General features: G+C 44.2%; 1 protein-coding gene across 4 annotated transcripts in view; it reads left to right on the top strand.

The window, feature by feature from the left end:
* The window catches only part of AMBRA1 (autophagy and beclin 1 regulator 1), a 197,615-nt gene that overhangs the window by 149,678 nt on the left and 30,297 nt on the right, over positions 1–17,640 (top strand). For all 4 annotated transcript variants that reach the window (XM_004619065.2, XM_004619064.2, XM_004619063.2 and 1 more), the window contains one exon: positions 8,466–8,576. In XM_004619065.2, the coding sequence (XP_004619122.1) occupies positions 8,466–8,576 (111 nt within the window). The remainder of the gene's footprint in view (positions 1–8,465; positions 8,577–17,640) is intronic.

The following is a 17,640-nucleotide window of genomic DNA, read 5'->3' as shown; positions in this document are numbered from 1 at the left end:
ACTCGCTTTTTTTTTTTTTTCCTTTTTGGGTCACACGCAGTGATGCTCAGTGGTTGCTCCTGGCTCTGCACTCAGGAATTACTCCTGGCGGTGCTCGGGTGACCATATGGCATGCTGGGAATCAAACCCGGGTCGGCCATGTGCAAGACAAACGCCCTACCCGCTGTGCTATTGCTCCAGCCCCTAGAACTCGCTTGTTGATACTCTAAGCTAATTTTTGATTGGGATTGCATTGATGCTGTAGATTCGGTTGGGAAGAATTAATATCTTGTTTATTTGTTTTGGCTTTTGGCCACACGTGACAGTGCTATGTTGTGGGGGGAAAGGGCGGTTGCGTCCAGAAGTGCTCAGAAGACCCATGTAGTGTTAGGACTCCAACCCAGAGCTCCAGCATGCAAGGCATGGGCTCCAGCCCTTTGAGCTATTTCCATAACCCAGAAATTGGTCTTTATTTTATAGGGGCAGGGGAGGAACTCCCAAGTGATGTTTAGGGGCCCCAGAGCCACTTATAGTGATTCTCTGCCTGGTAATACTCAACAAACCATGTGGTGCTGGAGATTGAGTTTCCTTATGTATAAATGTGCAACATCTTGCCAGTGTGTGTTTAGCTCTTCTGTGATTTTTATCATTAGAGTTTTGTAGTTTCATAGTATAACTCTTGGAAATGTTCTGTTAGATTTATACCTATTTTTAGGTTCTGTTTCTAGTTTTGTTTTCTTTTGGGCCACACTCAGCAGTTTTCAAGGACTGTCCTCGCAACTCAGTGCTTGGGGGTTACTTCCAGCAGTGCTGGGGGACACAAGCATCAGACCAGGGCCTCCCATGTGCCTGTGTTCCAGCCCATCGAATTCTCTCTCCAAGCCTGTAGTATTGATTTTTCAAATGTCAACCCAGCTTTGCATTTCCAAGGGTAAATTTCACTTGATCATTGTGCCTGGTAATTTTTTTAAATATGTTATTGGATTGTATTTGCTAGTATTTTGTTGAAGGTTTTGTCTTCTGCGTACATCCTGTAGTTTTTTGTTTTCAAAGTCTTCTTCCTTTAAAGAAAAGAGAGGAGGAGACTGGAGAGATAGTACAGTGGGAAGAGTGTGTGCCTTACATGCAGCTGACCCAAGTTCAATCCCCGGCATCCCATATGGTCTCCCAAGCCTGCCCGGAGTAATTCCTGAGTGCAGAGCCACAAGTAACCACTGAACATCAATGGATGTAGTCCAAAAGCCAAAAACCCTCAAAGTCGTCTTCTGTAGATGTTTGGTATAATTTACCAGTGAATCTAATTGATCCTGGTGCTTTCTATTGAGGAGGGAATTAATGATGGATTCAACTCAATGGATTAGGGCTTATTCAGATTATTTCTTCTTGGATCAATTTCATTAAACTGTGTTTTCTAAAGAACCAGTCCATTTCATCTGAGTTATCAAGTTTGTGGGCATTGATTTATTACTAATAGTTTTTATTATTTTTATGCCCATGGACTCAGTAGTGATGACCCCTATTTTCATTTGTGACATCACTGATATTTGTCCTCTCTTTTTCCCCTAGTTGGCTTGCCTATGAGTATTTACCGAGCTTTTTAAAGATTCAACTTTGTTTTTGTTTTTTGGGAGGGACTGTTTTTGTCTTTTCTTGATTTTGAGGCCACACCCAGTGATGCTCAGGGGTTACTTCTAGCTCTATACTCAGGAATCACTCCTGGCAGTGCTTGGGGGACAGTATGAGATGCCAGGGATTGAACCCAGGTTGACCAACTGCAAGGCAAGTGTCCTACCTACAGTACAGAGTTTACTTTAGATTTTATTAACTCTGCTTTTTCTTGTTTCCTAAGGTAGATGTTTAAACTAATTGAATTTTAGAGGCCAAAGAGATAGTCTAGAGAGTAAGGTGCTTGCCTTGCATGTAGCAGATCCAGGTTTGGTTACTAGCACCACATACCATGCCCAAGCACCCCCAGGAGTGATCCCTGAGTAGAGCTGGGAATAAGCCTGAGCACTACTGGAGATGTCCCCCCAAACATAAATAATTAATTAAATAGATTTATTTTAGAGCTTCTTTCTTCTCTATTGCATTCCATGTGGTAAATTTCCAAAAATCTCTGCTTTTACTACAGCCCACAAGTTGTAAAAAAGTTGTATTTTCATTTTCATTTAATTCAAAATATTTTAAAATTTGTCTTAAGATGTCTTCTTTGAGCCATGTGTTATTTAGAAGTGTATTGCTTAATCTCTGAGTATTTTGGAATTTTTCAGTTAGCTGTTTTGTTACAGATTTTTAATTTGTCTTGAGTTCTGATACATTCACATTTGATTTTAATTTTAAAATTAAATGTTTCTCTCTCTCTCTCTCTCTCTCTCTCTCTCTCTCTCTCTCTCTCTCTCTCTCTTTCTGCCTTGGTACATTATTTGGATCAGTCTCATAGAAAAGAACCTCTAGCTCCAAACTATTGTTTACAGAGCTGTACCTACATAGAAAAAAAAATGTTAAATGATTAAAATAATTTTATAACGGGGCTGGAGTGATAGCACAGCGGGTAGGGCATTTGCCTTGCACGCAGCAGCCCCAGGTTCGATTCCCAGCATCCCATATGGTCCCCTGAGCACCACCAGGGGTAATTCCTGAGTGCAGAGCCAGGAGTAACCCCTGTGTATCGCCGGGTGTGACCCCCCTCCAAAAAAATAATAATAATTTTATAGCAATCATTTATTAAACAGTATTTGTTATTAAGTTACATTTATTCTGTAAGTTTTACCAACCTCTATAAACTTTTACAGCCTGTCAGATAAGGAAACAAGTTCAGAGCTTAAAATCATAAAATGGCATAAAATCACACTCCTAAGTCCTGACAGGACATATCCAAATCAACTCCTCTAGTTCTGAGGCCTGTATTCTTCAGAGCCACTAGCAAACAAAGAAGCTTGATGACCTAGTTCAAACATACTCAAAACCATGAGAAGAAATGGAAAACTGAAGTTTAGAAAGTTTGCTGTAGGGGCTGGAGCGATAGCACAGCGGGTAGGGTGTTTGCCTTGCACGCAGCCGACCCGGGTTCGATTCCCAGCATCCCATATGGTCCCCTGAGTACCGCCAGGAGTGATTCCTGAGTGCAGAGCCAGGAGTAACCCCTGTGCATTGCCAGGTGTGACCCAAAAAGCAAAAAAAAAAAAAAAGTTTACTGTAGGAGCACGTATGTAGCGCTGTGCCTTTGATGCAGAAGCTGTACCACTAACAGTTCGGGGTCTTGGAGTAGGCATTCTACTTGCGTTTTCCAGGTGCTTCTAGTCTGGAGTTTCTCTGTGGAGGCTGATGTTACTCCCCAGAGGATTTTGGTTTGTCAAGCCTGAGTGAAGGCAGGTGCTGGCATCTTATGGGGAGAGGCCAGGGATGTTGCTTACTGTCTTGCCCCAGATAAAATCATTGAGGTTATATAGCCTTGAGTCTCATCTTTTTTTCAACTGTTGCTGAGCAAACCCTGGTGCTTCAGGAATCCCTCTGCAGTCCCTGAACACTGGGTTTGGAAGCTGAGTGCCTCCTATGTAAATACTCTGTAGCTCAGTCCATTAACATATTCTGGCATGTTTCCTATACTTTCAGCTTGGTGGCCACAGGCCTACTAAGTGGTTGGTTGGTATTGTTTTCTTTGGGCTGATACTTTTTCTTCCTGATGTTTCCAAGAGACAGGCTTAGCTGTCTACAGTTCTTATTGGTGAGAACCTGGTGACAGACCCTAGTCTGTTGCTGACATCTCCAGTGCACTGATCTGTATTTACATTGCCCTGAAAATGGACTCTCCCTCATACCAGTCTTCCTTATTCCTCGCCACTCTGGCTCTACTGCAGGGAAAGACCTCCCCAGTCTTGTCCACTCAGTCTGGGCCTGGGTTAGTTTTATTGCACAGTTGTTCACCAGAGGTTGTAAAGGGTAAAGGCAGTTCTTGAGGCATGAATTGTGCAGGAAGCTTCTGGATCTGTGGGATGGAATCTTAATCATTGTGTTCCCAGTCGCAGATCCTTGGCACTCTCAAAGCATCTGGTATTTTCCTTAACCACTTCCCTGTTTGTAGCGCTCATCCCCAAATTTTAAGCTCCTAGAATGTGGGGTTTGTGTCTTCCATTTATTTTTCTGCCCTCTCTTAGCAACTAGCATTTTATTTATTGTAGACTGAGAAAATCAACTTACCTTCCTCCATTTTGGGCTTAATGCTTTCCTATTAAGAGAGGAAATGGTAAAATCAAGTACAGTTATATGAGAAAAGGGCTGGAGCCATAGTACAGTGGGTAGGACACTTGTCTTGCACCCCATATTCCTGATTCTCGACACCCCATATAGTTCCCGAGCCTCCCCAGGAGTAAACCCTGAGTGAAGAACCAGGAAGAAACCCTGAACACCACTAGGTAGCACACCCTTCCCAGGTTATTTATCTTTGAGAGATTGGTAGTCACAGGGAGAGGCCAGTCATCCAGATAAACGAGCCAGGGGATAGTTTGTTAACCCAGTGAAATGAGCGTGAGTCTTAATGAAACATTAATATTTCCAGGGAACTGATAAGCCTCAGAATTGAAAAAATGATTGTCATTATCAACAGAGCCCAGAAATATCAGGAAGATTCCTGTTAGGAATTACATATTGGTAGACAAGGCATGTGGCTCAGTGATAAAGCAGTGCCTTGAGGTATGAGGTCCTGCATTGCCAAAAAAGGAGGGAGGGAGGGAGGGAGGGAGGGAGGGAGGGAGGAAGGAAGGAAGGAAGGAAGGAAGGAAGGAAGGAAGGAAGGAAGGAAGGAAGGAAGGAAGGAAATCCTATGTGTATTTTAAATCTTAACCTTCTTCATGATAAAGCAGTTCAGCAAAAGTTTCCATGCAAAAATCATTATTTTCCATGGTCTTCATTATTGTTGTGGTGTCAGGGGTCAGTCATACTTGTTTGCAGTTTCCAGGGATCACTCTTGGTTGTGAGTGTCTCCCTTTTAAGGCAGGCACTCTACCACTGAGCCACTTCGTCTGGCCTATGTCTCTTGCAGAATTTTGTTGCAAAGGGTAAAGCAAGAACATCTGCTTACCTCATTATGTGATTATAACACAGGGCCCTCAATAGGGCCTTAAGGGGATATGGGGACAAGAAAGATAGTAAGGGCTTAAGGTGCTTACCTTGCGTGCAAGCATCCCTGGTTCAGTCTCCAGCACCACCAAGAATGATCCTTGAGCACAGAGCCAAGAGTAAGACCTGAACAATGCCAGGTGTGGGCCATCCCTCCTACCACCAACCGAAAATAAAAATAGGGGTTTGAAGTCAGTGGGTTTATCTGCTCCATGTGTTGCTGCTGCCTTGCCCCCCATGATACCTTTCTTGGGCCTTCAGGATCCTTTAGGACTATGCCTTTGAATCTCTAAAATTTTCAAGAATTATTTGGTAGGTATTGGTTTATTTAGCTAGAATGGTATTTTGCAACTTTTTTTTTCATTATTACCTTACTTAGCCTTTTGATAGATAATTTTTTCTAATCGGACCTCCCACCCCCAAGCATTTTTACTTTGAGGCCACATCCTATGAAGCTGGGAGTAATCCCAATAGTTCTGGGAGTTCCATGGATCAAACCCAGGGTTCCTGCCTGTACAGTATGTGCTCCAGACACAAATTTTGTTTGGGGGGATATTTTTTTAAATTATTGTTTGTTAGGATTTGGGGGGCAATATTAACAAAGTTGGAAATTCATAATCTAGTATATCACCTTAGAAGTGAATTATTTGTAAATTCCTTTGCACAATGACACTGGGACAAGGACAATGTCACTGTTGAAAAGAGTCATCTGGGGATCATAGAGTTAGTACAGCGGGTGCTTGCCTTTCATGACCCCCAGCACTCCCTGCGGTTCCTTGGGTCCTCCAGGAGTGATTGCTCAGCACAGAGCTGGTAGTAAACACTGAGTACGAGGTGTTCCCCCCTACCTCCTGCCCAAAAAAGTAAAAGAAAAGAGTCATCTGGTACCGTGGTCTGTAGCTACTGGATCAGAGTGCGGAAAGTACCTTTCCTCTTTTTTGATGGCTTATTAGAGATTTCTTCCTGAATAATCCTCTGATCATTTGAGGAAAGATCAGGGAAACACCCAGAGTATCAGCGCCATAAATGGAGCTGTCTGAAAGGAAAAAGTAAAAGTGACAAGGCCCTTTTGTGGTGATACACATAGAAAGAAAATGGTGATACTGCAATATCTAGGTATAAAATTGTCCATTGTTCCTCAGCTAACAAGCTCAGTTTTTCTATATCAACTCCTAACAAGTAGGAGTTGATTTGCAGCAGAGAATACCGTTTAGGTTTTCTAGCTTACAAGAATGTTCTATTCTCCCAAGAGGGTTTGGCTCTGTCTGATCCGAAGGGTGGTTGTGTATGAAATGCACCTCAGGAGGAGGAGGAGGAAATGACATGTTCATGTAAATGAAATACAACTGCAAATTAAAGTGTCACCCTGTTTTTAAAAAAATCCATTTTTTATTTAATTGGTTACCAAGGGGAAAATGTCATGCAGAAATGTGTATCTCAGGGAAAGTTGAACAGTGAGATGTTACAAGTGAATCTGGATTCACGGAAGTCCTCCTGGGATGGGGCTGGGGAGGCGGGGGAGGGTTAAAATATTACCCTAATAAAAATATTCTGATGTTGAAAAGGTAGGCTCATAAATTTCTCCTGTATTATAAGCAGGGATACAAAAGAGATTAACAAATATTACCTCATTTGTTCTTTACTGTCTCTCTCCAGTCAGCTGTATGACTGCCTCTTCCCTTGAGGCAGCCCCTTTGGGGCATATTTTATTATGAAGAAGGTCGTAGACAAAGAAGATGCATGCCACTTAATATAAAGATATCCAGGAGCTGAAATGTTTTTGGTGAGGGCAAGAGGTGCACTCCTGGCACTTCTGGGGGACACAGGGAATTTGAACTTGTGACCATGTGCTTGTAAGGCAGGGACTTAAGCACTGATGTTATTCCTCGTCTGTTACTGATGTTCTCCCTATTTTCACTTTTCTTTCCCGAATTTTTTTCCCCTTTTGGGCCATAGCTGGGAGTGCTCAGGGCTTACTCCTGGTTCTATGCTCAGGATCACTCTTGGCAGGCTCAGGGAACTATGTGGGATGCTGGGAATCAAACCCATGTTGTCTGTGTGCAAGACAAGCACCTTACCTGCTTTATTTTTGCTCCAGCCACTTTCTCCATATTTTAATTAAAACTTGTGTGTCTCTTTAGATTTTGAACCTACTAGGTAGCATATCTGTCTACAGTAGCCACCACATACTTGGAACGAAGAATGGGAAGGACTGATTCATGGGATTCTGTGTACATGCAGACTCATTCTTTTTTGGGGGGAGGGGGCAGTGTCTTTCTTACACCTCACTTTCAGTTCAAAGGATTAGGCAAAGCCTCTTACTTCAATTTCACCCTTGTCAAAATGATTACCAAATTTATTCCATCTTCAGCTGTTTCCCAGCTTCTAATGATGATTTTTTTACATTTATTTTTTTATTGAATCACCATGAGAAAAGTTACAAAGCTTTCAGGTTCAAGTCTCAGTCATACAATGATCAAATACCCATCCCTTCACCAGTGCACATGTTCCACCACCAAGAACCCCAGTATACTTCCCATCCCACCTCTGCCCTCCACCTGTGTGGCTGATGATTTTCACTTTACTCTCTCTTCACTTTGATTGCATTCAATATTTCAACAGAAAACTCACTATCATTATTTGGAATTTCCCCCCAAAAAATCAGACCTGTCGAAAAGGAATCATTTGATAATTTGTTTTCCAATCCTGAGAATGAAAAGTATATGAGATCACGTGGCCGCGACAGTGGCTGTGCGGTTTTGGATTTCTGGTATTTTAGTAATTAAGTCCAGAGAAATTTATGCCAGAAGTCACATCACTGCAAGCTTGTACCTCCAGTTAGTGGGCTCCATAAGATGGTGGTCACTGCACTGCCACGAAAGGAAAGGCCAAGAGAGAAAAAGCTTTCCCCTCCCAGGGCAGCATGGGGCTGTAGCTTAGTTCACAGTATAGAGGCATTTCTGCAAGAAGCCACTAGGTGCTGAAAGTAGTTAATGGGCCCCTGGGATCATGGTCTTTTAGGAGCAGAGGAGTTGTTTGTGTGCAGCCGCTGGGGGTCTCATCTGGGCGGAGAGCATGCCAGTAACGCCCCCCCCCCATTCCGAGATGTCCTGCGTGCCCTGTCACTGCAAGCTCGTACCTCCGGTTAGTAGGCTGCATAAGATGGTGGTCGCCACAAACTCATTCTTAAAGAACACATCTGGTTTATCTTTAACACCGGGACTTGACAGATGGGATGCAACAGCTTTTCTTCAGCTTCATTTGTGGTTCTTCTCCCTCCACTAATCACCATATTATGTGATGCTTGCAGATATACACTGTAATGTAGATAATACACCGTGACATGTTCTTCTGGTTTTCTCCCCCACCAGGGGCAGTGATTGGTGATGGACAGTCTGCTGTGGCCAGTAACATTGCCAATACCACCTACCGGCTCCAGTGGTGGGATTTCACCAAGTTTGACCTACCTGAAATCAGTAATGGTAAGCCAAAGTGGAACTGGGGCTGCTGACAGAATGGGTATCTCTTACCGAGGAGAAGCCGTCAATGGCTCCTCTGTCTGTTTCATCATCTTTTCATACAGCACATTGCCCTGTGCTAATTTTGCAGCTGCCCTCTAGCTCTCAGGCTGGCAGTTTAGCAAGCACTGAGCTTTGTCATTACCCAGCTCTTCTCAGTCCGGTGCTGGGAACAATATAACGTAGACAGAAGAACAAAGATAGAGGCCAGAGAGATAGTACAGTGAATAAGGTATTTGCCTTGTATGTGTCCAGCCCAGGTTTGATCTCCGGCATCCCATACGGTCCCCCCAAGCACAGCCAGAATAATTGCTGAGTGCAAAGTCAGAAATAACCCCTGAGCATCATTGGGTGTAGCCCAAAAAGAAAAACAAAGATTCTGCTCTGAGAAGTTTGCCAACAAGTAATTCATTTTCCTTGATTGGAAGTTTAGGTGAAAAATAGTTTGGTAACCCCAAAACAAACAAACTAGCAATTCATTTTTTGCCAGTTTGTAATTCATAATTTGTCAACTAGTAATTCATTTCCCTTTGCCTGAAAGTTTAAGTGGAAAATTTAGGTGACCCAAAAACAAACAACCTCCCCCCCCAAAAAAAAATTTAAAAAGCAAGAAAACAAACTAAAAGGTTCTTTTGGGCTTGGAGTGATAGTACAGGGGTTAAGGTGCTTGCTTTGCATGAGACAGACCCCATTTCAAATCCCCAGCACCACATATGGTCCTGAGGCACAGTCAGGGATCACTACTGAGCACAGCCAGGAGCAGTTCCTGAATCTCACCAAGTGTGGCTCCAAAAGAAGCAAAAAAAAAAAAAAAAAATGCTTTGGGGACTGGGGATGTGTCTCAACAGTAAAAAACTTGCCTGTGTGAGGCCCTGGTTTTGAACCCTAGCACCACAGTACAAATACTCTTTTCTATGCTAAGCCTCCCCTTGCCTGTTGTCACTTTTGTCCCATGGGTCAAAGTGCCTCTCAGTCTCTGTAGTGTAAGGTTAATAATGTCACATCTCTGTGACAGTTCTCTGCTACTTAAAATAAACTGTCCTAAGTTACAATGGTTCACTTCTTCATGTCCCCACACACACTTTTCCTTCCTTCCTTCCTTCCTTCCTTCCTTCCTTCCTTCCTTCCTTCCTTCCTTCCTTCCTTCCTTCCTTCCTTCCTTCCTTCCTTCCTTCCTTCCTTCCCTCTCTCCCTTCCTTCCTTTCTCCTTCCTTCCCTTCTTTCCCCCGCCCCCCCCCCCAGTGATGCTCAGGGCTTACTCCTGGCTCTGCATCCAGGGATCACTCCTGAAGAACCCAGGAGACCATCCATATGTGGTGCTGGGTACCAAACCTGGGTCGCCAGCATTCCAGGCGGCTGTTTTAACCTGCTGTACTCTCTCTCTAGCCCTGTCTGTCTTGACATTTATCTTACTAAGTTATATAAACCATATGTTAATGGTCTGTTTGGTTTAGTTTGATTTGGTTTGATTTTGGAGCCAGCAGTGCTTGGGGGAACGAGATAGTTTCAGGGATTGAACCAAGGCCTCTGCATGCAAAGTATGAGCTGTAGTCTGTTATATGTCACTCTGGCCCCAGTAATCCGTTTTTAACTCTGCTGAGAGTCAGTTGCAGTCTATCTTTTTGTTTTTTGAAAATTGAAATTGATTATTCATCTTTAACTTTCTGACCCAAACCTTGCTTACTGTATATTACTTCCATATATTTTGTTTACTGTGTTATAATAATCTGAAATATAGTCAGCATTCAAATATTGTCTAAATATACAAAAGAATATGCAGTATAAATCTGCTTTCAGCTAACAATTTTCCCCCAAGGTAACCACAATTAGTGGAATTTTTTATATATCTTTTCAAGTTATTGTATTTGTATTCAAACACATGCAAATTTGTTTTTCTGACTTCTGCTGAACCCTAGTGCTAACAGGGTATACATACTCTATAGTATATCTTGGTTATCTTTCCATCTCAGTATGTAGCATTTACTCATTCTTTTTTTTTTTTTTTTTTGCTTTCTGGCTCTGCACTCAGGAATTACCCCTGGCGGTGCTCAGGGGACCATATGGGATGCTGGGAATCGAACCCGGGTTGGCCGAGTGCAAGGCAAACGCCCTACCCGCTATGCTATTGCTCCAGCCCTACTCATTCTTTTTTAGTCATGCTTAATATTTCATTTGCCACTTGTATAATTGGTTTTTTAATCTACTTTAAATCCCATTGAAGGACTCTCCCTTTGTATTTAGTACTGCCACTGCACAAACCTTGCTATATCTTGGCATTTTCCATATGAGCAAGCTTGTAAGTATGAGATAAGTCCCTAGAAATGCATCATAGGGAGGAAGAGTGAATTTATGCATTTGTGATTTTGGTGTCTGTTGCCAAGTCACTTTTTGCAGGGCTTTTGCCCATTTAAATGCCCACCCACAGTTTAGGAGAGTGCTTGTCTCCTAAACTCTTGCTGATGGAGTGTGCTATCAAGTATTCGAATATTTATAAATCTAATAGGTAAGAAATAGTATGGAAATTTAAGTATTTTTTTCTTTTCCCTTTTTTGGTGGGGTAGGTTCCCTTCATTGTCCAGTCACCACCTCAGCATTACTAGGACCATCCCCGCAGTGCTCGGGATTGCACACAGGGCTCTCAGATATGTGCATCCGTGGAGCCAGCTCCCTCTCCCTATGTTCATATTTCTTACTTTGCCTACCAGGCCGTATATCTCGTAATAACCATGTGTTTTGCCTTTTTCTGACCTATCCATGTGTTTCGTTTATTTTTCCTTTTGTGTTGCTGTTTTCCACCTGAGTTCTACAAAGAGTACTTTAGAAATCAGAAAATTGAGGGCCATGGAGTTAGTACAGGGGTTAATTCAACTTGTCTTGCAACTCAGCTTTCCCTATTAGATCCTCAGCACCCTATGGGTCTCTCAAGCACTGCCTAGAGCGACCCTTGAGCACACAGCCGGGAGAAGCCCCTGAGTACCATAGGATGCTGCCCAGAAACCCCAAAAAACTCAGAAATTTTAGCTTCTTGGTTATCATTTGTCGTTTGACTTTGCTTGAATGTTATTTCTGTCACAACTTAATTTTAGTAGTCACAATTATCCAACTTCCTTTTATGGTCCCTAGGTTTGTATCATCAGGAAGATCATTTAGTGCTTCTGTATTTTAGTTTTTACCTTTGGGCTTTTGGTTCACTAGGAAATTTAACCTAGTGCCAAATTAGCAGGGAGGGATCTAACTTTGCCCCCATATGGCCACTTATTGCCACATATACTTCATGGACTAATTCATTAGATGCTATTTTCATTTGTCCTTTGTGTATTTAGATGGATTTCTAAATTTCTACTCAGTCCCAGTCATCTCCCTCATTACTCTTGTGAAAGTACCATTTGGGTTTAATTTCTGACTTTGTGTTTCAGAATCAGCGAAGACTAGTGCCATTGTTGTTGTTTTTTGTTGGTTTTTTTTTTTTTTTTAAGTCTTGGGGCTGGAGCAATAAAACAGTGCATTTGCCTTGCATGTGGCCAACCTGGATTCAATTTCCAGCATCCCATGTGGTCCCCCAAGCACCAGCAGGAGTGATTCCTTAGTGCAGAGCCAGGAATAACCCCGGAGCATGACATGCATACCCCTACCCCCCAGCCCCAATAAACAAATAGATGTTTAGGTGGGGCCTGAGAGCTAGTCCAGGGGGTAAGGTGAATGTCTCGAATGCAGCATGTTGTTCAGTCCCTGGTTGGTTGGTTGGTTGGTTGGTTGGTTGGTTGGTTGGTTGGTTGGTTGGTTGGTTGGGGACATAACACCCAACAGCTCTTAAATGCTATTTCTGGGTTCAGTGACTGGTTTGTTCCAGAAACCTTCAGTGCTGGGCTTTCAACACTGGGCTTGCTTTCTGGGCCCCCACTGTGGTTTTCCTGAGCAGCATTCATTTGGGGTGCTCTGCCAGAACAGGCCGTCAGAGAGCCAGTGGGTGAGGGTGTAGAGCCGACCACATGGGAGTGCTTCAAATGTCATCTGGAACTCTGACAGGAGGTCTTGCTCTGAAATTCGAGGGGCTTAGAGATAGCCAAAGGAAATTTTTCCTGCTGATTTAAACCCTTAGGGCTTTCCAAATCAGTATCGAATGCATTTGTACAAGCACTGCAACTGCTAATCGCTCCTATGGCCTCATCTGGCCAGCCAGCCACAGGCTTCCAATCGATCTTTGTACAAGGTGTTTGTTTATAATTTATGGAGCTGATAGGAAGGCAGAGCCATCTGCTCCTCCAGGCATCGGTATTTCTAGCACCTCCCATTCCCTGCTAGGGCATTTTTACTTGGAAATCATTTATAATTAGGAGGAGATTACATTGCAGAGTCTGGAACATGGCTTCCTGCTGTTTCCCGCATCATTTTCCTCTCCCCGGAGCTGCCCCCTGAAGTTTGTAACGCAGTTTTGATTTGGGAAAGGGAAAAAAAAAAAAAACTTCCGTCCCTAGCCTTTATTTCCATGCTCAGCTTACTGCCCCGTTCATCCTTCCCCACATGCGTTTTGCCCATAAGTGCAGTGTGGGCTGCCAGAGCTATGGCGTGGATCCAGGGCTGTTCAATAAGGCAGTTTTCAAGAGTGATCCAGACCAATGGCAGCAGAGGCACCTGGGAACCTGCTGGAAATACAAATTCTCAGACTGTACCCCCATATTCTGTGATTTAATAAGCCCTCCAAGTGATTTAATAAGCTCTCCAAGTGATTCATGACGATGACGATGCCTTCGCACCGTGGCAAGGCAGAGTGAGGAGCCGATCTAGATTTCTGGCGCTGAGTGGGTTGCCACCGTCTTAGGCTGGTTTCCACTTCACCGTTTGCTTGTTTTTTTCCTAGCGTCCTACATTACTGTTGAGTCCATGAGGGGTGGGTGGCCCTTGTCACTCGTTCGTTGCTTTCCTATCACCGAAGAAAACAACAAGTCAGTCATCTCTGCCTTTATGAGCATAGATTACCTCGTCAGCATTTCAGCCACGAGAAGAAACTGCACACATAAATTGGAGCAGTGACCACTCACCACTGCAACTGAGCATTTCCTTTTCCATGTGGGGAATTAATAGACAACAAGCAGCTAATGTAAGTTGCTAATTGGAGCTTTGAAATAAAAATGAAATTGTAAATGCACCACCCTGCGCTCACTGAAATGAAGCTACCCAATCACTCTGTGCCTACCACATCTCTTCATCATTGGGGTGGAAATGAAAGGCACCCTAGATCTAGCTGTAAAAGATACAGAAGGGAGCGTGCCAGCGGAGGCTGCCTGCGTCTTGAGTATTCTCTCTTCAGTTGCCTTCTGCATCTCTGAGCTCAGAGCACTTACGGGCACTAGTTGTGAACTGGGGCGAGTAGAGGGTGGGACAGAATTGGGCAGAGGGCCATTGACTTGAACTCATTGTAATGCAGTACAAACAGAAACACGATGACTTACAGTTGAGGCTGACAAAATGTATTATTGTTCGTATGCCCAGTTTTTCAGTGTTTTAGAATTAAGCTCTCTGCAGAAGGAAAACATTATTCTGTCCTCCCCTACCCAGGTCTCACTTAACACCTTAGAAATTAATCTTCAGAACCAGAGTGATAGTACAACAGGTAGGGGGTTTGTCCTGCACCTGACTGACCTGGCTTTGATCTCTGGCACCACATATTGTCCCCCTAGCTCACCAAGAGTGATCCTTGAGCACAGAACCAGGAAGTCCTGAGTACCATTCCCATCCCCTCAACACCCCCCCCCCACACACACACACACAAATCAGTCTTGTCGTACACTTAGCATGCATATGTTTTGCATTGCATATCTCTGGGAATGACCCCCAAGTTGCACACCAAGAGTAATCTTTGGGATATAAAGGTAATACAGGGGTTAAGGCACTTACTTGCCTTGCACACAGTCAGCCCCACTTCAATCCCTGGCTCTACATAGGCTCCCCTGAACCCTGCCAAGCATGTCAAGAGTGATCTCTTGAGTACCCTCAGATGTGGCCTCTCAAAGAAGAAAGAAATCTGGCAAGGCTGGGAAGATAGGTGAAGTGGTAGAGAACATACCTAGCAGATACCAGGCCCTGAATTCCAACTCTGGAACTGCATGGCCTATCATGCCCCATGCACTGGAGGTCAGTCCAGCTCTGGCATGACAAGCATCATAGAGAATGGCCCTTCCCTGTGTGTGGGTTTCGGGGACTGGGGAGTGGTATTTAAATAAGCAGTTGTATTCTCAGGGGTGGGGAGGAGTTGGGACCACATCCGGCTGTGCTCAGGGCTTATTTCTGATTCTGCTCAGGGGTCATTCCTGGCAGGGCTTGGGGGACTATATGGAGTTGCGGGGATCAAACTTAGGTTGGCTGCGTACAAGGTAAGCTCCTTATCCATCAAATTACCTTTGGGGCCCCAGTTAAATACAAAAAGTTTGTGGTAAGAGAGGGTTGGGAATATTTTTTTGGAGGGATACTTAGGGACCCAGGGGCTACTTCCAGTGATGCTCAGCGTCATCAAGTGGATTCGGTGCTGGGGCCTTGCATTGCACTTTCCTTTTGGCTCAGTGATGCTCAGGGCCCTCGGGACTATACCTGGCACCATTCAGATAGGACCATCCATGCTGAGACTCAAACTGAAGCCTTTTGCTAGGCATCAGCTGCAGCCCTTTGAGTTCTCTCCCTAACCAAGTGGTGAGATTTAAGGATTGTTATAGGCTTCTGTGTTTTTGAATTGTGTATTAACACACATGAGCTAAATCTATGTAGCAAGACCAAAAAACCTTGGTAAAAATACCCACCAGTCATTTTTTGAAATATTACTGTGGACAAAATGGCATCTGTGCAGAGCTATTGTAAAGACAGCCTCTGGGCCAGAGAGATAATACGAGGGTTATATATAGTGCTTGCCTTACACATGGCTGACCTTTGTCAGCTGCATATCGTTCCTCCAAGCCCTTCAGGAATGATTCCTGAACATAGAGCCAGGAGTTAGCCTGAGCTCTCCCAGGTATGGTCCAAAAACCAAAAATCAACCCGTCTCCTTCTGTTTATGTTCCTGTCTTAATATTTATGATCTTCACTTTCCTCTGCTTTTGAGGATTCCATTCTAAGTTGTTGGCTTCTGCTGCTTCTGTTTCTTCTCTCTCTCTCTCTCTCTCTCTCTCTCTCTCTCTCTCTCTCTCTCTCTCTCTCTCTCTCTCTCTCTCTCTCTTTCAAGTCTTTTTTTCAAATAAATGCTGAGATTTATGCGAACCTTCACTGATTAGCACGCAATCAGGATGGACTCGCTCCTGAAGTGCCCCCTAGTTCGTGGTTCTCTGTGTTCAGCTGGAATCATGTGTCAGCCCAGGGAAGGAGGAGATTGTCATCATTTTGGCAACAGGCTCAGGACCCTAAGTAAGGAGCAGACGGTCTCGGTGCGGAGTAGATAGATCCAGCCATAAAGGCTGGAGCAGATGGTGGGTTGGACGTGGTGCAGTACAGAGCACTAATGGTGATAGCAACCAGTATTTGGATGTCATTATTTTATTAGTTAGCAAACAGAGCCATCCTTGTGGTCCCTCCTCGGTTCCGTGTGTCATGGTGCTGGAGGTGTCAGCCTTGGGAGTTGGCACAGCAGCTAATCACTGTGTTCGCCTGTATTTTTGAACTGCACTGTCAGCCCTGTGGCTTCATTATCAGTCCAGAGGGAAAAGGGATGAACAGAGAGTTTTAGTAATCACTGAGCTCTTGATCCTACTAAGCCTTAATACCCAAAAAGGAATTCTTTGGTTTGTTTTCCTTCAAGTACTTTCTCAGGTTAGGCTTACTGGACTGATGGCTGGCCTGGAATGTGGTTAAGAGAGCTGAGCTTTCCTCTCTTTTTTTTTTCCCCCTTTTCTTCTTTTCCTTCTTTACCATAATGTCTCTGACATTTAGTCTACAAATGATCTCCAGGTAAGAGAATGAATGGGGAAAAAAATCCCTTTATGAGGTGGGTCTAAATGAGATGCAATCTGGAAGCCATTGGTCCCTTTGGCTGCACTGTGCTGTGTGTACTTAGGATGTGGGCCTTCTGCTTCTAGGCTCACATTAGTTAGGGACAAGCCACTTTCTCCTGGCAGGGAACTACATTTTGGAGAGGGATGAGCAGACCCCAGCTGGTGCTGCCTGAGGAGTCGTGAGGCTCCATGATGTGGAAAAGTCTCCCTGTGGGCCCACATTTCCCCACCACACTTCCTTGGGTGGAGCCTGTGGCTGCTGAGATGCACATGGCAGACCTAGGGGAGAGTGAGCAGTGAAGAGTCTAGCCAGTGCCAGCTTCAGTTTCCTTTCGTCCTCTCTCCTGGGGACTCATCGTAGGTTAGGTGTTTTGGTCTTGTGGACAGTAATAGCTATTCAGTGACTTTCAGGAGCAATTTCTCCTCTTCTGTTCTCCCCAGTGATGTTTCTGGAGTAGGCACTAAAACTCAGCAGGCAGTTAGAATCACGTTGTCCAACATAGTGCCCTGTGCAAGTGATGGCAGTGATAACCTTGTTTGCTTGGGGACCATACCCACCAATGCACAGGAGCTGCTGCAGACTTTGTGTGTAGGGCTCTGATTTCAACCTTGCCCAGGGGACCATGATGTGCCAGGGATCAAACTCAGGCCTCTTGCATACTGGGCTTGTGCTCTAGCCCCTCAAGCCTTCTGTCTCTTCAACCCAGGTATATCTTTTCCTGTCTCTTATTTTTCTTGTTTTATGGTCTTTTTTTTTTCTTTTAACCCAGAGGTTTTTTTTTTTTTCTTCTTGGGTCACACCCATCATTGCTCAGGGGTTACTCCTGGCAGTGCTTGGGGGACCATATGGGATAATGGGGATTGAACCTGGGTCAGCCACATGCAAGGCAAATGCCCTACCCACTTTGCTATCACTCCAGCCCCAACCCAGGGATGTTTGGCCTGATGATGTGTGGGTCCATCTGTGCCAGGGGGGATGTGTGGTACCAGAGATCAGACTCAGAACTTGGCATATACCCACATATGCTCTGCCACTTGAGCTATATCCCTGGCTC

Source organism: Sorex araneus, chromosome 6, assembly GCF_027595985.1.
Source record: "Sorex araneus isolate mSorAra2 chromosome 6, mSorAra2.pri, whole genome shotgun sequence".
Taxonomy (NCBI): domain Eukaryota; kingdom Metazoa; phylum Chordata; class Mammalia; order Eulipotyphla; family Soricidae; genus Sorex; species Sorex araneus.
Note: the sequence above shows the minus strand (reverse complement) of the source record. Positions and strands in the feature narration are given on the sequence as shown.